The 21,204-nt window shown below is 41.9% G+C and overlaps 1 protein-coding gene across 2 annotated transcripts; it reads left to right on the forward strand.

Annotated features, from left to right (window-relative positions):
- The first annotated feature begins 225 nt into the window (after window positions 1-225).
- cplane2 (ciliogenesis and planar polarity effector 2) lies at window positions 226-20,775 on the forward strand. Of its 2 annotated transcripts, none has more exons than XM_072586546.1 (6): window positions 226-349; window positions 7,367-7,526; window positions 10,234-10,386; window positions 10,976-11,100; window positions 16,087-16,223; window positions 18,429-20,775. In XM_072586546.1, exons 2-6 carry the CDS (start codon window positions 7,415-7,417, stop codon window positions 18,667-18,669), a joined length of 768 nt encoding a protein of 255 aa, XP_072442647.1. In that variant the 5' UTR covers window positions 226-349; window positions 7,367-7,414; the 3' UTR covers window positions 18,670-20,775. The 2 variants fall into 2 exon arrangements, with proteins under 2 accessions (XP_072442647.1, XP_072442648.1); XM_072586547.1 differs by having other exon boundaries at window positions 259-373.
- Window positions 20,776-21,204: the final 429 nt, after the last annotated feature.

Below are 21,204 nucleotides of genomic sequence, written 5' to 3' on the forward strand. Positions count from 1 at the left end.
GTGCTACATCTTAAGGATTTGTGAGCCACTACCTAAATGCAAGTATCTTTCTTTTTTTTGCTGCTTGCATTCTCTAAATTTTTTTAACTTGTTGGTATGCAGTGACCTCAGGGTCACAATTAGCTACAAACACCATTTTCAGGGAGAGAGCCGAAAGCGATCGGGGTCAGACGGTCTCCATGGAAACCGCGCATGTTCGGCGCAGCCGCTTGTGACACCAGGGATGGCGCGCTGACGTCAGACGCAAGGTCTCCGGGGCGGTTACCATGGAGATGGCCAGCAGGCCGCGGATTCAGGGCAGGTTGTGGGCCGCAGGGATCATCGACCAACCGTCAATCGGAAAACCTTCGTGAGTCCAACACAGACTAACCTGGTGATTGTCACTGGGGCTTTATTAGAACTGGTTCAGGGGACGGGGGGGGTTGATGGGACTGGTTCAGGGGACGGGGGGATTGATGGGACTGGTTCAGGGGACGGGGGGGGTTGATGGGACTGGTTCAGGGGACGGGGGGATTGATGGGACTGGTTCAGGGGACGGGGGGGTTGATGGGACTGGTTCAGGGGACGGGGGGGGTTGATGGGACTGGTTCAGGGGACGGGGGGGTTGATGGGACTGGTTCAGGGGACGGGGGGGGTTGATGGGACTGGTTCAGGGGACGGGGGGGGTTGATGGGAATAGTTCATGGGATGGGGGGGGTTGATGTGACTGGTTCAGGGGACGGGGGGGGTTGATGGGACTGGTTCAGGGGACGGGGGGGTTGATGGGACTGGTTCAGGGAATGCGGGGGGTTGATGGGACTGGTTCAGGGAATGCGGGGGGTTGATGGGACTGGTTCAGGGGACGGGGGGGGTTGATGGGACTGGTTCAGGGGACGGGGGGGGTTGATGGGACTGGTTCAGGGGACGGGGGGGTTGATGGGACTGGTTCAGGGGACGGGGGGGTTGATGGGACTGGTTCAGGGGACGGGGGGGGTTGATGGGACTGGTTCAGGGGACGGGGGGGGTTGATGGGAATAGTTCATGGGATGGGGGGGGTTGATGTGACTGGTTCAGGGGACGGGGGGGGTTGATGGGACTGGTTCAGGGGACGGGGGGGTTGATGGGACTGGTTCAGGGAATGCGGGGGGTTGATGGGACTGGTTCAGGGGACGGGGGGGTTGATGGGACTGGTTCAGGGGACGGGGGGGGTTGATGGGACTGGTTCAGGGGACGGGGGGGTTGATGGGACTGGTTCAGGGGACGGGGGGGGTTGATGGGACTGGTTCAGGGGACGGGGGGGTTGATGGGACTGGTTCAGGGGACGGGGGGGGTTGATGGGACTGGTTCAGGGGACGGGGGGGTTGATGGGACTGGTTCAGGGGACGGGGGGGGTTGATGGGACTGGTTCAGGGGACGGGGGGGTTGATGGGACTGGTTCAGGGGACGGGGGGGGGTTGATGGGACTGGTTCAGGGGACGGGGGGGGGTTGATGGGAATAGTTCATGGGATGGGGGGGGTTGATGTGACTGGCTCAGGGAATGCGGGGGGTTGATGGGACTGGCTCAGGGAATGCGGGGGGTTGATGGGACTGGCTCAGGGAATGCGGGGGGTTGATGGGACTGGCTCAGGGAATGCGGGGGGTTGATGGGACTGGCTCAGGGAATGCGGGGGGTTGATGGGACTGGTTCAGGGAATGCGGTTCAGGCAATGAACACAGTCCACAGATTTCTCAGCAACAAACCCAAACAAGCAGACAAAACACGTCCAGAAACCCGAGCCACTCTCCCCACCATCAAAGGCATCTTGGAAATGACTGCCAGACTATTCAGACCCCTTGGCATCATGGTAGCCCACAAACCCACCAATACATTAAAACAGCAGCTAATGAACTTGAAAGACCCTATACAGACAACAAGCAAAACTAATATCATTTACAAAATACCATGCAAGAACTGTAACCAACACTACATTGGACAAACAGGCAGAAAGCTAGCCACCTGGATCCATGAACATTTACTAGCCGCAAAACAACATGACCCCCTCTCACTAGTATCCTTACACACAGATAAGTAAGGACACCGCTTCGACTGTGACAACACATCCACCCTAGGACAAGCCAAACAGAGACATGCACGAGAATTCCTAGAAGCGCGGCATTCCAACCGGAACTCTTATCAACAAACACATCGAGTTAGACCCCATCTACCACCCCTGAGAAAAAGTACAGGAAACGGCATCACCACCAGAAATGACATCACCAACCCAAAGAAACCCAAACATATAAATAGAAAGCAGGAATCATCAGCAGTGCTTCGCCTGGAGGCCCACTAAAGATGTTACCTAGTAGGGTGATGAAATGTCTGGAACTGAACCTTGCAGCTCAGTGAGCAAGCCTACATCCAGGTGTGTTCTCACCAAGGCAGTGTAAAATTGTAGCAAAACATCCAGTAGGAAGGAAATTGAAGAACAGGTCCTTGAGGGTCATAATCTCTGGATTACTGCCCAGGCCACATGCTAATTGGTGGAGGGATAAGAAAATTAGGGAAGGAAGCATGCAGCTAAGAGATTGTTGTGGGAAAGAGGGATTCCGTTTCATGGGACATTGGCATCAGTTTTGGAACTGGGGGGATCTGTGCCAATAGGGCGGATTCCACCTGAACCGATCTGGAATCAGTGTTCTAGCCAAAAGGATAAATAGGGTGGTCACTAGGACTTTAAACTTATGAGTTTGAGGGGGAAGGAAAAGGGAAAGCGACAGGGAGTATTGAGTTAAGTAGAAAGATAAGCAGCAGGTTAGCATATGTGCAGGGTTTAAGTTCAAGGCAGACTAGGAATGAAGCAAAAAGGAAGGATAACTTAGGACATATCACTAGATATGTTGAAAATCACGAGGATAAGAAAATTAGCATTAAGGTGCTTTACATGAATGCTCATATTCATAACAAAGTAGATGAATTAACAGCACAAATCATCATGAATGACTATGATAGGCATCACAGAGAGTGGTTGCAGGGGGTTCAGGATTTGTAGTTAAACATCCAAGGATTTACAACTTATCAAAAAAAGACAGGGAAATGGGTAGAGGGGCAGGGTTGCCTTGTTAGTTAAGAATGAAATTAAATCTATGGCACTGAATGACATGGGGTCCGAGGATGTGGAGTCTGTGTGGGTGGAGTTGAGGAACTACAAAGGCAAAAAAACCATAATGGGAGTGATGTACTGACCTCCTAACAGTGGTCAGGTCCAGGGGCACAAGACGTACTGGGAACTAGATAGGGCATGTCAGAAAGGCAAGGTCATGGTAATCATAGGATCTTCAATATGCAGGTGGACTGGATCCAAAGAAAGGGAATTCACGGAATGCTTACAGGATGGTGTTTTGGAACAGCTTCTGATGGAGCCCACAAGGGAGCAGGCTATTCTGGACTTAGTGCTATGTAATGAGCCAGACTTTATAAAAGATCTTTAAAGTAAGGAAACACTTAGGAGGCTGCAAGCATAATATGGTAGAGTTCAGACTGCAGTTTGAAAGAGAGAAGGCAAAATCAGATGTAATGGTGTTACAGTTAAATAAAGGTAATTATAGGGGCCTGAGAGAGGAACTGATGAAAATCAAGTGGAAGCAGAGCTTAGCGGGGAAGAGAGTAGAGCAACAATGGCAGGAGTCTCTGGGTGTAATTGAGGACACAGTACAGAGGTTCATCCCAAAGAAAAGAAAGATTATCCTGGGGGGGGGGGGCGCTGGAATTGGACAGCCATGGCTGACAAAGGAAGTCAGGAAATGTATCAAAGAAAAAGAGAGAGCCTATAATGTGGCCAAGAGCACTGTGAAATCAGAAGATTGGTAAGACTATAAAAACAGAGGACAACAAAGAGAGGAATAAGGAAGGAGAAGAAATGATAGTAATAGTTTCTTTCAATACGTAAGGAACAAACAAGAGGTAAAAGTAGACATTGGGCTACTCCAAATTGATGCAGGAAGGCTAGTGCTGGGAAATAAGGAAATAGTTGAAGAACGTAATAAGTACTTTGCATCAGTCTTCACTGTGGGAGACATGAGTAATATACCAAAATTAAGGAGAGTCGGGGGCAGAGTTGAATATGGTAGCCATTACAAAAGAGAGAGTGCTAGAAAAGTTAAAAGGTCTAAAAATTGAGAAATGTCCTGGCCCCAATGGGTTACATCCTAGTGTTCTGAGGGAGGTGGCTGAGGAATAGCAGAGGCATTGGTTGTGATCTTTCAAAAGTCACTGGAATCAGGGAAAGTCCCAGATGATTGGAAAATTGCTCTTGTAACCCTCTTGTTCAAGAAAGGATCAAGACAAAAAATGGAAAATTCAAGGCCAATTAGCCTAACCTGGGTTGTTGGTAAAATTCTAGAATCCATAGTTAAGGATGAAATTTCTAAATTCTTGGAATTGCAGGGTCAAATTAGAACAAGTCAGCATGGATTTAGTAAGGGGGGTGGGGGGGGGGTCATGCCTGACAAACCTGTTAGAATTCTTTGAAGAGGTGACAAGTAGGTTAGACCAGGGAAACCCAGTGGATGTTATTTATCTAGACTTCCAAAAGGCCTTTGATAAGGTGCCTCACGGGAGGCTGCTGAGTAAGGTGAGGGCCCATGGTGTTCGAGGTGAGCTCCTTGCATGGATTGAGGATTGGCTGTCTGACAGAAGGCAGACAGTTGGAATAAAAAGATTCTTTTTTGGAACAGCAGCTGGTGACAAGCGGTGTCCCGAAGGGTTTAGTATTGGGGCCGCAGCTGTTCACTTTATATATTAATGATCTGGATAAAGGGGGCATTCTGGCAAAGTTTGCCGATGATACACAATTAGGTGGATAGGCAGTTAGTACTGAGGAGGCTGCAGAAAGATTTAGACAGTTTAATAGAGTGGCTGATGAAATTCAACGTGAGCAAATTCGAGGTCTTGCATTTTGGAAAAAAGAACATAGACATGGACTATTTTCTAAACGTTGAGAAAATTCATAAAGGCAAAATACAAAGGGATCTTGGAGCGCTAGTTCCGGATTCTCTATATGTTAACTTGCAGGTTGTGTCTGTGATTAAGAAAGCAAATGTAATGTTGTCATTTACCTCGAGGGTTAGAATATAAAAGCAGCGATATGCTTCTGAGAATTTATAAAGCTCTACTTAGGCCCCTTTTAGAATAGTGTCCAATTTTGGGCCCCACACCTCAGGAAGGACATATTGGCACTGGACTGTGTCCAGGGAGATTCACACAGATGATCCTTGGAATGGTAGGCCTAACATACAATGAACGGCTGAGAATCCTGGGATTATATTCATTAGAGTTTGGAAGGTTGAGGGGAGATCTCATAGTAACTCACAAGATAATGCATGGCTTAGAAAGGGTGGACGCTAGGAAGTTGTTTCTGTAAGTTGGGGAGACTTGGACCCGTGGGCACAAACTTAGAGTTAGAGGCGGTCAATTTAGAACAAAAATGAGGAGACATTTCTTCAGCCAGAGTGGTGGACATGTGGAATTTATTGCCACAGAGCGCAGTGGAGGCTGGGACATTAAATTTCTTCAAGGCAGAGATTGATAAATTCTTGATCACGCAAGGAATTAAGGGCTGCGGGGAGAGTGGGGGTAAGTGCAGTTGAAATGCCCATTATTCAAATCATTCATTTCTGCTGTGAATGGCTGGGATCATAGTGCTGATCCCTGCAGTAACCGACTAGTCACTGCCTATCGTTAAGGAAAAGGCCCATTTAATCCTGCTTTTTATTTCCTGTCTGCCAGCCAGTTTTCTATCCATCTCAATGCACTATTTCCAAACCTTTGCGCTTTATTTTTGCACTCTAATTCTTGCGTGAACCCTTTGTCAAAAGCCTTCTGGAGTTCCAAATAAAACACATCTCTGGCTCCCCTTCATTGACTCTACTAGTTAGGTCCTCAAAGAATTCCTGACTCTGTCTGAATCTGACATTATTTCCAAATGCTTAGCTAGTAAATTCTTTATAATGGACTCGAGCATTTTCCGCACTACCAGTGTTCGGCTGGCTGGTCTATAATTCCTGGTTTTCTTTCTGCCCCCTTCTTAAATAGAGGGGTTACATCACAAAAAGAGATGTTGTTCTTTTGTTGTTGTTTGGAAATGCTTGCAGCAGCAGGTTGACTACTGCATTTCTGTCATTAGACCATGACTTATTTTTCTTCATTTCCATGCCCAAAGGCAGCTCCAACCCGAGCACTGCAGCCTCCATCACTAAGAGGAAGCATATTGCCGTCCACCTCAACCAGAACTAGGAATGGACCTCGTGCCATTGGCACTAATCTGATTTATGTTGGTTGGCCAACTGATCCTGTCCCATTAACCCTGCTCATCCTCTCTCCTTTGCATGCATTTCCTCCTCTTTGTATCCACTGCTGACTTTCAGTTTTATATTTCAAGCTCCTCCTCAGCTAGTCTCTCAGGCTTAGCCAGAACTTTCACAGCCTCAGCATCCTAGTTGACCCCAGCTAATCTTCCAACTGTGTCAGCTCCATTAAAAAGGGTGACTGCTTCACTCTTTATAAAATGTTTGCTCTGGCTGATCATATTTTTGGCTTCTCCAGACTGCATGATTGTAATGTTCTCCAGGCTGGTAATTCTATAATGGGCAACACCTTTGATTTTGTCCTCATCTCCTGTTTGTACATGTTCCTCTTTCAACGTAGGTCACTGAAGATTGATTTCCCTTCTTCCCTTTCGTCACTCCAGTGATGTGTGTCAAATGTTATCATTGCAGTTGCTGCACATTGAATGGTTGTTATATGTCAGGGGTACAATCTGGGCCCTTCTGGTTTACTGTTATCAAGTTGTACATTTACTTAATAAGCTGCCATAAAAGCCCCAGCTTTTTGTTAGAGCTGACAGGAAATTCCAGTAGAAAGTAACAGAGTTTATTGTGGTAGATGTCTGAGGTCTCGGTGAAGTGTCTTAATTGCAATTTGCCAGTATACCTAAAGGGAGCGTTTTTGGGTAGAAAGGGTAAAAATGTAACTTGCAAATTGAACAATAAATTGGCTATCTTGAACAAATGGTAATATTCAATGAGAAGTCCTAGTGACCAGTAGAGGAAATCGCTATTGGCATTGGAACCTTTGTTCATTCTTTTAATATTTGCAAGAATGTTTATAAATATTAGTTGTTAAGGTGCTTGAGACAGAGATATAATTCAAAGAAATCTCCAATCCCTAGGATCACTCTGGGATTGCTAATTGGTGCTGGGCAATGGGTAACTTTGTACGAATTACATTTGTTTTGCTTTGGCATGAATTCTGGTCAAAGAAATGACCAATCACCATCCTAGCCATTGCACCATTTATTTACATACATCAAGAAATGCAATTTTAACAGTAATAGTTGTTTGATTTTTCAGGGTGTTTTCTGATGGAAATGCGATGTCCTTGAGTTCCACACCCAAGAAATGGCAGTTCTTGTGAAGTCAGGGTCTCTAGTTACAGCTGATTGGCTCAACTCTGTGGATGGCCGGGAATATCTGGCCAGCATCTTGCGCAGAAACAAGAGGAAAGTATTTGGTAAGTATAAAAAGATTTGCCATGAAGTCAACTGAAAGAAAGGCCATGAAAAGACAAGCTGGTCTTTTTAAACTACATTATTAAGAATTTAACTTGTTTAATTCCTTTCCACAGCTTCCTTGATCCAGGGAGTGTGGTGATTTCACACTTCGAGTCATAGAGATGTACAGCACAGAAACAGACCCTTCGGTCCAACTTGTCCGTGTTGACCAGATATCCGAACCTAATCTAGTCACATTTGCCAGTACTTGGCCCAAATCCCTCTCAACCCTTCCTATTTATATACCCATCCAGATCCCTTTTAAATGTTGCAATTGTACCAGCCTCCACCACTTCCTCTGGCAGCTCATTCCATACACGCATCACCCTCTGCGTGAAAAAGTTGCACCTTAAGCCCCTCTCACCCTAAACCTATGCCCCCTAGTTCTGGACTGTCCCACCCCAGAGAAAATACTTTGTCTGTTTACCCTATACATGCCCCTCATGATTTTATAAACCTCTGTAAAGTCACCACTCAGCCTTCGACACTCCAGAGAAAACATGCCCAGCCTATTCAGCCTCTCCCTGTAGCTCAAATCCTCCAACCCTGGCAACATCCTTGTAAGGACCTTTCTGAACCCTTTCAAGTTTCACAACGTCCTTCCGATAGGAAGGACACCAGAATTGCATGCAATATTCCAAAAGTGGCCTAACCAACATCCTGTACAGCTGCAACTGCTGTACCCCTCAACTCCTATACTCAATGCTCTGACCAATAAAGCAAAGCATACCAAACGCCTCCTTCACTATCCTATCTACCTGCGATTCTACTTTCAAGGAGCTATGAACCTGCACTCCAAGGTCTTTTTGTTCAGCAAAACTCAATAGGACCTGACCATTAAGTGTGTAAGTCCTGCTAAGATTTACTTTCTCAAACTGCAACACCTTGCATTTATCTAAATTAAACTCCATCTGCCACTTCTCATTGGCCCATCTGATCAAGATCCTGTTGTAATCTGAGGTAACCTTCTTTGTTGTCCAATACACCTCCAATTTTGGTGTCATCTTCAAACTTACTAACGATACCTCCTTTGATCACATCCAGATAATTTATAAAAATGACGAAAAGTAGTGGACTCAGCACTGATACTTGTGGCACTCCATTGGCCACAGCCTCCAGTATGAAAAACAACCCTCCACCACCACCCTCTGTCTTCTACCTTCGAGCCAGTTCTGTGTCCAAATGGCTAGTTCTCCCTGTATTCCATGTGACCTAACCTTGCCAACCAGTCTCCCATGGGAAACCTTGTCGAATGCCTTACTGAAGTCCATATAGATCACATCCACCACTCTGCCATCCATCAATCCTCTTTGTTACTTTATCAAAAAACTCAATCAAGTTTGTGAGACATGATTTCCCACGCATAAAGCCATATTGGCTATCCCTAATCAGTCCTTCCTTTTCCAAATATGTGTAAATCCTGTCCCTCAGAATTCCCTCCAACAACTTGCCCTGCACCAACGTCAGGCTCACTGGTCTATAGTTCCCTGGCTTGTCCTTACCACCTTTCTTAAATAATGGTACCACGTTAGCCAACCTCTAATCTTCTGACACCTTACCCGTAACTATTGATACAAATACCTTAGCAAGAGGCCCAGCAATCACTTCTCTAGCTTCCCACAGAGTTCTAGGGTACACCTGATCAGGTCCTGGGGATTTATCCGCCTTTGTGTTTCAAGACATCCAGCACTTCCTCCTCTCTAATGTGGACATTTTTCAAGATGTCACCATCTATTTCCCCACATTCTCTATCTTCCACGTCCTTCTCCACTGAAAACACTGATGAAAATTACTCCTTTAGTATCTCCCCCACCACCTGCGGCACCACACAAAGGTTGCCTTGCTGATCTTTGAGGGACCCTATTTGCTCCCTAGTTACCTTTTTGTCCTTAATATATTTGTAAAAACCCTTTGGATTCTCCTTAATTCTATTTGCCAAAGCTATCTCATGTCCCCTGTTTGCCCTCCTGATTTCCCTCTTAAGTATACTCCTACTTTCTTTATATTCTTCTAAGGATTCAGTCAATCTCTCCTGTCTATACCTGATATATGCTTCCTTCACTTTGTTAACCAAACCCTCAATTTCTGTAGTTATCCAGCATTCCCTATACCTACCAGCTTTTCCTTTCACCCTAACAGGAATATACTGTCTCTGGACTTATGTTATCTAATTTCTGGAGGCTTCCCATTTTCTAGCCGTACGTCCTTGGTGTGTGGTGTTATCACATTTTATCCTTCCAATATCTTCTCACTGCAGATTTTAGAGGCAAGAGGAGAAGGTGCCATACTTACAAATGCAGGGGGCATGAGCACAGCACAATACACAAACAGCTAGTTTAGTCTAGTTTAGCTATGTTTTAGACAGGTTGCAGTCATCCAATCAGATTGTTTTTGGTGCATTTATCCTGAAGTTCGAACCAACCTTTTAGTTCGTTATTTGCATCATTGCTGTCTGTCGTGGTTAGAAACATTTTTACCAGAGCAACTGACCTCCTTACAATGGTTTGAGCTTGGGAGCATTTTGAATAACTGATGAAAGTTGTAATTTTTGGAAATGTGGATTGATCGAATCCAGACTAGCACTATCTATTGCCAGGTCAACATGTTAGTGTCTGTTCCTCTTAATATTTGTGCTGGTAGCATTGATATGAGTGTGTTTACCTCTAGGATTACTTGAACGGCCGATGCTCCCTCCACAGATTGCACCTGACATTGCTAGTTACAAGATCTTTCTGTCTGGGAAGAGTGGAGTAGGAAAAACAGCAGCAATTGCAAAGTTTGCTGGTTTAGAAATTTCCAATGTTCATCATGAGACCACAGGTGATGCTCCAGCCTATTTCCATATATGTGTGTATGTATACTCCAGTGTGCATATGTTTCAATGCATATATGGATCACTATTTCCGTGCTAGCCACATGTAAATATGGATTCAATATTATTTTGTTCATACATGTGTACACAGTGTATTGGACTCAGTATATCTTGTGGGTTTTTAAACAGAGGTGTATTAACTTTGTGCATGTGCAGAGTACTGTGCTATACAGCAGATCTCCTTGAAATGGAGGTTAGGATCCTAAGCATGGTCATCAGCCAGAACCTCTGGGGTCCTGAGCTCTCAGACTGCAATGGCCGGCTGCCTTCCCTGCTGTTAAGAGTCTTTTCCCCCATTCATAGCCCATTGAGAGGTTATGATGATTTTCAAGCCTCGAAATGTGGTCACAGTGGGCAAAGATTCTGGAAGCACTGTTGTACAGCGGTGTTTGTTGAAGTATCTTCAAGATGCTGTGCTCTGATTTTATTTTTCAGTAAAATCCTAAAATTAGAAAAAAAATCCCAAAATATTTGGGGTTCCATTGGAATATCTATTTTTGTTTTAATGATAAAATCTCATGATTGTCTTAAATTCAGGAATTCAGACAAGGACAGTTTATTGGCCAGCAAAGCTGGTGGAGAGCGGTCGAGTGATCATGTTTCGCTTTCAGTTCTGGGACTGCGGTGAGGCCTCCCTGAAGAAATTTGACCACATTCTTGCAGTAAGAAAGCATCAAAACTATTAGATAAAGAAATATATAGATTGATTGTTGGAGGTGCATTCTTCATTTTACGCACAAATATGATAAGCAGTTGGCAAACTCTAAACCAAAAGTATAATTTAGCATCTAAAAATGTAGTTTTGGAGGTCTGCTTTTTTCACCGAGTAAGACCCTGTTTCTTTTCTTTCAATGGTTGACTGTGCTAATGAAGCTTGGCCATTGGCCAAGATTAGCTGTGTCTTGGAGGTGGCTCGTGCCCATGGAACCCATATTCTTATTAGAGTGAGCAGCTTTGAAAGGAGAAAGGTTATTTTAGAAAGGAATAGCATTTTGTAATCCTTACTCAATGTTTCAGGAGATGTGCCTACTATTCCCTACATAGTACTCCTCTTCACACTGCTGGAATCAGCATGTTAGATACCAGCAGAACACAGCTGCTTTTACTTAATGGGGAGGAGAAAAAAAATTACAAGGAGAGTCATCCCCAATCACTACTTCAGCTCTCCGATTTACTTGAAACTCATACACCACAGAAGGAGATCATTAAGTAGCTTCTATACCAGCTTTTAAAAGAGCCATGCGATTAGTTAAAATCATACAACACCAGGTTATAGTCCAACAGGTCTAATTGGAACCACTAGCTTTCGGAGCACTGCTCCTTCAGGTGGTTGTGGAGTACACAATTGTAAGACACAGAATTTATAGCAAAAGTTTAGAGTGTGATGTAACTGAAATTATACATTGAAAAATACCTTGATTATTTGTTGAGTGTCTTATCTGTTAGAATGACCATGTTAGTTTCACTTCTTTCATATGTAAATCACAAAACGTTTTTTTAAAAATTGGGACATTCTCAAGTGAACTTTAACAATTGGTGTCAGCCCAGATAATATATTGAGTATTAGCACCTCTGTGTGCTGCTGTCTATGCCATAATGTTTAGACTGATTCTAATCTAAAAAATGAATTAACAGAATCTTACATGGATTCATGCAGTTTTTGAGCAAAGTATAATGTAACTTTGCAAGTACAAATTACCCCAAAACCTTAAATATGTATGTGTGCATGTGGGTGTGTGTGTAAAGGGGTATAAGTCCGTGAGAGGGTGCATGTGTGTGTGTAGGAGTGTCTGTGTATAGTGCAATGGCGTCACCTGTAGTGTGACATGAACCCAAGGTCCAGGTTGAGGTCATCCCTATGGGTACCAAACTTGGCTATCGGCCTCTCCTTTTTAAAAAAAGTTTTGCGATTTACATATGAAAGAAGTGAAACTAACATGGTCATTCTAACATATGAGAGACTTAATAAACAATCAAGGTATTATTCAATGTATAATTTCAGTTACATCACATTGTAAACTTTTGATTTAAATTCTGTGTCTTGCAATCATCTACTCCACAACCACCTGATGAAGGAGCAGCGCTCCAAAAGCTAGTGCTTCCGATTAAACCTGTTAGACTATAACCTTGTTTTGTGATTTTTAACTTTGTACACCTCAGTCCAATACCGGCATCTCCAAATTATGCAATTAGTGTTCCACTGTCCAATTCTTTGTCCACAGTCCTGCACACTTTGAGTATTTATCAAATTCTCTTTGAAAGTCACTTCTGAAACTACTTCTCCATCTTTTTTAGGCAGTATCTTCTAGATCTTCACAATTGATTAAGAAAATAATTATTCTTGAGTTTCTCCCTTGTCTTTTTTGCCAATGATCTTAAATCTGAATCTTTTGGGTTACGGATTCCCTTGCTGCCAGTGGAAAAGGTTTGTCCCTATCTCTTTGTCATAACTCATCATAATTTTGAACATGTTAATGAAATCTTAATCTGTATTTCTCTTAAGCGAATAGTCATGGATTCTTTACACATACTATATAACAGAAGTCCCTCAGCCATGGTACAATTTAGTAAATCTCATTTACATCATCTTCATGGTTTGATACGCATACTAAAATATGGTGCCCAGAATTGAATGCAGTTCTTTAGGTTTGAGGCCTAACCAGTCATTTATAATGGGTTGAGCATAACTTCCTATATTTTGTACTCTCAGCCTCTATTTATAACGTTCATGATCTCATATTTTAAACTTTTTTTTGGTTTCAAAGATTTCTATAAATAAATCAAATTATTTAGTGCAGTGTATATTACTTCTCTATTTTCCTTCTAAAATTCCTTACTGCACAGCATTATTTTTAGCTGCTGTATGTCTGCCTTGTCTATGTCCTCCTGATGTTTGCCACTATCATCGTTGATACACTTCCAAGTTTTGTGTTAGCTACAAACTTAGAATGATGCCCTCAGCACCAGCCTCTGTCATTAACATATAACAAAAAGTGCAATAGCTTTAATATCATTAACATGCTTCTTTGGAGGGTTAGAGTGGACTCAATGGACCAAATGACTTGCTTCCACATTGTAGGGATTCTGTATATCAAAACCATATAGTAGTCCTAATACTGATCCCTGGGGATACTATTGCTTATACCTCCCAGTCTGATAAATAACTGTTCAGCACTACTCTTTTTTTCAGCCAATTTTGTATTCACATTGCAACTATGCATTTAACACCATAGGTTTCAGTTTTGTTAACAAGACTATTATGTGGTGCTTTATCAAGCACCTTAAAACTATGCATGCAACACAAATTAAATAAGAGTTTTGATGATGGTATTGCAAATCGATGAAGCTTTGGTTGCACCCTGCTTATTTTGTATTCATTCGTGGGTTGGGGTTTCGCTGGCTAGGCAAGTATTTATTGCCCATCTGTAATTGCAGGGGGTCTGGAATCAGGTGTAGGCCAGACCAGGTAAGGATGGCACTTTCCTTCTCTAAAGGATATTAGTGAAACAGATGGGTTTTTCCAGAAAGCGACAATGGATTCATGGTTATCATCATCATCATCATCATCATCATCACTCTTAATTTCAGATTTTTATTTCATTCAAATTCCACTGCCTGCCATGATGGGATCTAAACACCAGAACACTACCTGGATCTGTAGCTAATATCATTAGGCCACTGCCTCCCCCCAGTTAAAAATCTTATCTGGCATTTCTTAGTTAATTCATCTAGCTTGATCCACCAGCAACTTTTATGATATTATAAACAGCAGAGTGTTCCATATCATCTTTTGGTTTTGTAAGCAGTGGGTATCACAGCAAGCTTTCTATTCTATGGTGCCCCAAATAGAACAAAGAAAGTCAGCTACACATGGGTAAGCACATGGATGAGAATAAAATGAAGGGTATGGAGGTTAGTTTGATTTTAGAGTCAGATAAAAGGTCGGCACAACATTGAGGACCTTTGTTCTATGTACACTCTGATCCTGAATGGCAACTGTTTACCCATAACTTGTGTGTGTCGTTAAATCCTTAAAAGCTTTGCAAATACAAGTGTTTTCTGAAAATCCGAGTGAAATGTTTATATCCAGTGATAACCCTTATGCTTTAGTTTTAGTGAATCCCCTGAAAAACTTTGGACTGATATCCTGTATTTATGTGAAAATGTTAATGAGTTTCAACCAAGCTATGTTTTATATTATATGATGCTCTGTAGGCAGTATTTAGATAAATAGTCCAAACCAGTAAACAGGTCCGAAGGGGCCTTTGTTTAATGCCATGTGTATCCCTCAGCATTATACTAGGTTTTTGGCATGAGTGATACTTCAATCTACAATTTGCTGACTAAGAAACAGGAGTGCTGTTAATTGAGCTTAGCTGGTGTCTGGGCACTGAGCTTTGTCATAGCACTCAATTTGATGACTTTAGTACTTGAGGCATTTTGATTGAATCATATTTTTCTCTAATGTCTTCAGGTTGAAAGGCTTATTTGAATAATATATTCAGCATCTGCTGCTTCTACTTTTGCCTAATTAAATCTGTATCCAATTTATACTTGAAAACCTAACTTTTTAATATTGTAGCTTTAAAGAATATGCTTTAGAAAAGCATAACCAAACATTGTAGCAAAATGAAGTTTGCACTGTCTGAAAAATGTTTTAATAATAAAGTGCTTGACTTCCATAATGCTGCACAATTGGAATTGAGACCAGCTGTATTTTTCTGGTGAGGTTAGGGAATATAAGATAATTGGACCAGGTGGACTAATTTAATTAAGACCCCATTTTGAAGTTGTCAAATTCTGCCCTTGTCTTTACAAATTCATTTTAATTCCTATGCCAACTTCATAATGAAAATTGCTCGATTGGCTCTTGGAATAAGAGTGCTTACTATGAGGAAAGACTAGGTAGAATGGGCTTGTATTCACTGGAGTTTAGAAGAATAACAAGCAATCTCATTGAAACAAAAGATTCTTGAGAGGATTTGACAGGTAGATGCTGAGAGGCTGTTTCTCCTGGCTGGAGAGACTAGAAATAAGGGGCATAATCTCAGTGAAATGGATCAGCCATTTAGGACAGAGATGAGAAATTATCTCACTAATGGTTTGAAAACCTGTGGAATTCACTATGTTACGGATTGATGGCTGTGTAGCTGTTCAGTATATTCCAGTCTGAGACGAATTCACTTTTCAGCTTTGGAGGAACAAAGAATATGCATGTCGGGTAGTGAAGTGCAATTAAGGTCAAAGATAGCCTTGATGTAATTGAATGGTGTACTCTTCCCTTTTTCTCTCAGTTCAGATGAGGTGCTAAGCAAAATTACTGGAAATGGAAGGATGTAACCACATTAGCAGCCATGGAACAGGTTTGATGTACTGTTTCTGTTTCTATTTGGCAGTGATGTAGCAATAGCTCAACTTTGCTCTGCATTTTCAATTTGAAGATCTTGACTCTTCACTTGAGTTGCCCAGTTTTTTTACTCTTTTCTTTGTGTGCTGAATCGAGGTGACTGTGCATTTTGGTTATGATTTTACAGCCCTTGTCAACCATACAAGAGTGAGATGTTATGGTATTGGCTGAAATTGAAAACACTATTGAATGTACTGTTTATAGTGAGCAATCCTTGAATCATATATTTTCTTTCTCTCAGGCCTGCAAGGACAAGGCTGATGCCATCTTGTTTCTTTTCTCCTTCACTGATCGTTCATCATTCAACGATTTGCCTAGTCAAATGTCACGGATCGTGGATGATTCTGAGAAGATTGTTAAAATTGTGATTGGAACCAAGTATCCTTAATCATCAAAGCAGTTCAGATTATAATTCTTTCACCAGGCAGCTAATATTTAAAAACCTTTAATGTGTCTCTGATTATGAAGCAAATCACAGTTTATATGCCACTGATTCTTGCTCCCAGAAATGACGAGACTTTTACTGACTCTGCTAACACAACCTGGGAAGATAAATGCCCTAGAAGGTTAGGTTTTCAATCTAGAGTTTGTTTAGAGGTGGGCCTGGTGACCCTGGAACAAAAGCAGAATCTATTGGCTGCAGGCACAGTCTGGCATTACAGGCGCCTGCACAACAGTGCACTTTAATAAAAACTAAATAAAGCTAAAAATATCTCCCCATCTGTTACCTCTCAACCCCTCCGACACATTCTTCATGTTGCATCTATGCCAATCCCATGCCCTTCTACCAACCTCCATGGCTCTTGATGTCCCCTATTATCCTTTTCCTTCCTCCCATTGCCCTTGGTTCCTAATACATCCTATGCTAATTTATTGCCCTGTGTTCAACATCTTGGCCATTTTATAAGCCCTATGCTAATTTGTGCCCATGCACCCAATGTCGTACTTATTTCAGTCCCCACCCCCCCCCAAATTTAGTCACTCACACACTCCCATTCTTGCTCTCAAATGTGTGCGCGCACAATCCCTTCTCCCTTCATGTAAACTCACCTGTATACACAACATGGGCAAACCTCAAGAACCATGCTGATATAAAATTACATTGTGTGTCTATTGTTGACTTTACTATTTTTTTTAAAGAAGTTCCTCCCACTGAGTTTTTAAAAACAAGTTTGATACAATGACATCCATTTAATTAATCACGAAAAGAAATATTTGAAGTCAAAGTTGTTTGTCAGTTCCAATGAGTGAATGCACTTTTTAAGCAATGTGCTCTGCACATCTTGGACTGCAGACAACTGAGATATTGAAAAGGGATTTAAATGAATACAGCTGGGCGGCACGGTGGCTCAGTGCTTAGCACCACTGCCTCACAGTGCCAGGGACCCAGGTTCGATTCCAGCCTCAGGTGACTGTCTGTGCACATTCTCCCCGCGTTTGCGTGAGTTTCCTCTGGATGCTTTGGTTTCCTCCTACAATCCAAAGATGTGCAGGTAAAGTGAATTGGTCATGCTAAATTGCCCATAGTGTTCAGGAATGTGTAGGTGAGGTGCATTAGTCAGGGGTAAATTTAGAGTAATATGGTAAGGGGAATGGGTCTGGGTGCGTTACTCTTTGGAGGGTCGGTGTGGACATGTTGGGCCGAAGGGCCTGTTTCCACACTGTAGGAATTCTGTGAAATTCTGTGTCGCAGCTGTTTCTGTGAACCATGCAGTGTTGAAGTCAGTCAAAATCGGAAAGGGCACATTTAGTGGGAGGGAATTCTGGTTTCCGATGGTTTCTGCCACACTCATGACAAAAATCTGGGCCGATGTATCAAAGTTTTACTTTTTGCTTTATTATCTTGACTTTAATCTGTGATAGTTTTTGGCCAAACTTGAATTTGTTGTATGCTCTCAATCAGCTGTTGAAGGATTTTGAAAGACATTTTGAATGATGATTTATTGACGCTTGTAGTCTACAATGGACAACATAGTAAAATACAGTGAAAAGCTTCAATTTTGCCAAATTTCAATTCTGTGTACTTTTGCCTATAATAGGAGGACATTTTCATTTTAAAATATTGGTTTTCATTTTCAGTTCTAGCCCCCTCCCCACTTCTAAAATCTCCAGCTCCTGCTGGGAACCAACAACCTTGTTTACTTTGGTGATCATTTTTCATGTGAGCTTAATGTCAACGCACTGCTTGACCAAGAAGACCTCACAGTTAAATCTAATCTTGTCCTAACCCAGTATTATATTTTTTCTTTTTTCAGCAAGAGACACTGGATACCGTTCAACAAATGGGAATCTTAGTTGATTGTTTTTTTCTTTTTTCTTTAGCCTGAATGCATTGTAGTTTATTTGCAATGCCCCTCACTGCTACTGCTATAGACATTCAATGCCTTTTCTGTTTTTTCTTCTTCTCCTTGAGGGTAATTCATTGTTTTATAATAGTTTTGGAGTGACATCTTGACTGGAATGACATTACAAGCTTCACAGTTATTTGGAAGGATAAATATAACTTTTGATAGTTTCTGTTGATGTGCATGCAAAAAAAAATCATTCAATGTCTACTAATTGTCCCTAACTGAATGTGAACAGATTTGACCAGTACATGCATACTGATGTCACTGACAGGGAACTTCGTGATTTCCAGCAGACATGGCACCTGCCTGTCTTCAAAATGAAGAGCATCAATGGCCCACGCTTGTCAGATGGAAAAACGCTTGATGGCAAAGCAGGGCTGTTGGAGGTAGAGCACATACTGAATGGAGTGGCTGAACATCTTTGGTATCAAGATCAAGTGACAGCAGGACTAGTCCCTGCACCACACTACCGTTGAGAACCTTACAGTACTTGCTGAGGTCGCTACAGCCTCTTCTCTGGAGCACTCTGTTCTTAATATATGTCTTGAAGGTAGTGATTTGTCAACACTGGGCCAAATGTATTGGGTCACCACAACCATTGCAATATTCTGACTCCTGCAGTTCCATAATTGCAGCCAGTATTCAAATGGGTGTGAAAGTTTTCTCCAATCCCTTAACTGGTAATAACTCAACAAGAAGTCTGGGCAAGAGAATTGTTAAAAGGTTGCTTAAGGCAACAAGATGACTTATCAGTTCAGCATGGATGAATGTTGACATTCTGGGTTGTCACTGACAGTCTTGCAACACTTAGTCAGCTATTAATTGCTGAATGAACTACAATGACTAGAAGATGGCTGTTCTTTATTCCTGTTCAGTTTTGCACCAAAGTACAGAGGAACCTCGATTATCGAAGGAAACTGGCGGGGAGTTAGATTAGATTAGATTAGATTCCCTACAGTGTGGAAACAGGCCCTTCAGCCCAACAAGTCCACACCAACCTTCCGAGTATTTCATTCAGTTAATCAAATTCTGGATAATTGAATGCCGGATAACATAGTTTAGCTAAGCATCGGGAACTTGCAATCTTGCCAGATAATCCGATATTCGGATAATCGAATACCAGATAATTGAGGTTCCTCTGTACATTTATTGGATGGGTTGAGTTCACTTGCAGTTGGATACCTGCATTGGCATGTGTCAGACTTGTGAAATCAAATTAATAAGTACAGGGTTTGACAGGAGCTGCGATTAAAAATCAACCAGGAGTAGAGGTTGTAATCTGTGGAAAAGTTGGCAACCCGTACAATATTAGCATGGAAATGTCACGTTTTTATAATTAGTTGGATCCCAAGCTGTATAATGTGACAGTATTCTGCTCTGGACTTTATGATCAGCATAAACAAGGAATGCATAGCAATTACTGGAGTCCTAAATGTATAATGAATCGCTGATCATGTCAAAATTACAAAACATTAGGATCCTTAGATTTTTTTTTTTTACCCTTTCACCTCTTTGCTTCTGAGGGAATGAAGTTTTGTTGGTGTATGATGGTACAGGAGCAAGGGGCTTATAAATAGCCAAATGGACCCTTCTTTCCTTGGGAACTTGACTGAGTGTTGGCAGGTTGCTCAACTATGGAGGACATCATTGTCTGACTTAAAATTTTATTTGCTCAGTGTGGACAGATTGATATCACTGGATAGCAATCAGGAGTGGAATTTATTTTTTTCCTATTTTGTCCTCCTTTTCCCTATCCTGTGAAAAAGGCCACTGTGTCCTGGCTTGGATCGGCTAACATAGACCAGAATCAGTCCTGAGATGATCTTGGTCTGTGCAGATGAATGTTACATTGATGTTTCATTTACCTATTAAGCAATCGGGAAAGCTGGAATGTTACTGATTTTAACCCAAAGATTGGATTTTCATTGTCTAACATATTATGTTGTCACTGAAGTATTACAGTTATGTGTCCTTTGTCAAGATATAGCAAAGTACTCCTAACCACGATAGTATGTGGAAATGACATGTTGCTAAGTAATGATCAGGATGGCATGTTAGTGGGACAATCTCTTTGAGATCTGATTCAGTGGAGTTGATAAATGTTTTCAATCTTTGCAGCATACGACTTCGTGGTCCCTGTTGCAATGGGTTCCTATATTAGTTCTTTTATCATCTGACTGCTGCCTTGCAACCTCATTGAAAATTGAATGCTGGCAATACATAGCACCAAAATAACTTTAAATGAATATTGTTAGAGAATAGCATATGTCAACAGAGATTTAATCTCATTATATTTCTGAAATGGAACCTGTTACGGTCAATTTAATTTGCTTTATGAATATTTTGAGAAGCGATCAGTGTTCAAGTCACATTGCAGGAAACAGTGTCGAGTCTTGTTAAGCTACAGATGGGTTCTAAAGGATTATATTTTTTTTGAGAAAGGGTTGATTAATAGTTAATATCCTAATGCAATGTTCATTTTGTTCTGCCACCATGACTTGAATCTTTTTCCTTGACTTAATGCTTTATTCCTGGTTTTACTCATTAAATTACTTTGCTGAAATAAGCTGCTCAGTTCTCAACCCATCTTCTCACATTTCTTACTCTCCCAGACAGTGAAGTCTATAATCAAAGTGATTACAGAGTGCTACTAGTGTACAACCATGAAAATATGCCTATAATGGGCATCTTCAGCTGGGCTGGGCAAAAATCCTGTCCCCCGTTTGGGTTAGAGATGAAACTCTGGCTGCAGAGAGTCAGAAGTAAAAGATTTCTGTGTTAAGATTTTACTTTCTTAACAAAACATTTAGGTTTTTTTTTGTTTAAATCTGACAGTGCTTCACTCTCTGGATTCCAAGTACTTTCTTCCATTTAAGAGTTCCACACAAGTGTCAGGTATGACCAGCTCCAACAAGTGAAGGTATAACCATCTCCTCTTGATATTCAGCACATTGCCATCACTAAGTTCATCAATGTAGTGATGTAATGTGGTCAGTCAGGTGGACTCCATT

This window comes from Chiloscyllium punctatum, chromosome 16, assembly GCF_047496795.1.
Source record: "Chiloscyllium punctatum isolate Juve2018m chromosome 16, sChiPun1.3, whole genome shotgun sequence".
NCBI lineage: Eukaryota > Metazoa > Chordata > Chondrichthyes > Orectolobiformes > Hemiscylliidae > Chiloscyllium > Chiloscyllium punctatum.

Excerpts from the sequence above, each read along its gene's own strand:
- cplane2 (XM_072586546.1), top strand. The coding sequence starts at position 7,415 with ATGGCAGTTCTTGTGAAGTCAGGGTCTCTAGTTACAGCTGATTGGCTC. Across the intron at positions 10,387-10,975 it reads TGTTCATCATGAGACCACAG|GAATTCAGACAAGGACAGTT; the intron begins GTGATGCTCCAG and ends TCTTAAATTCAG. Across the intron at positions 11,101-16,086 it reads AATTTGACCACATTCTTGCA|GCCTGCAAGGACAAGGCTGA; the intron begins GTAAGAAAGCAT and ends TCTTTCTCTCAG.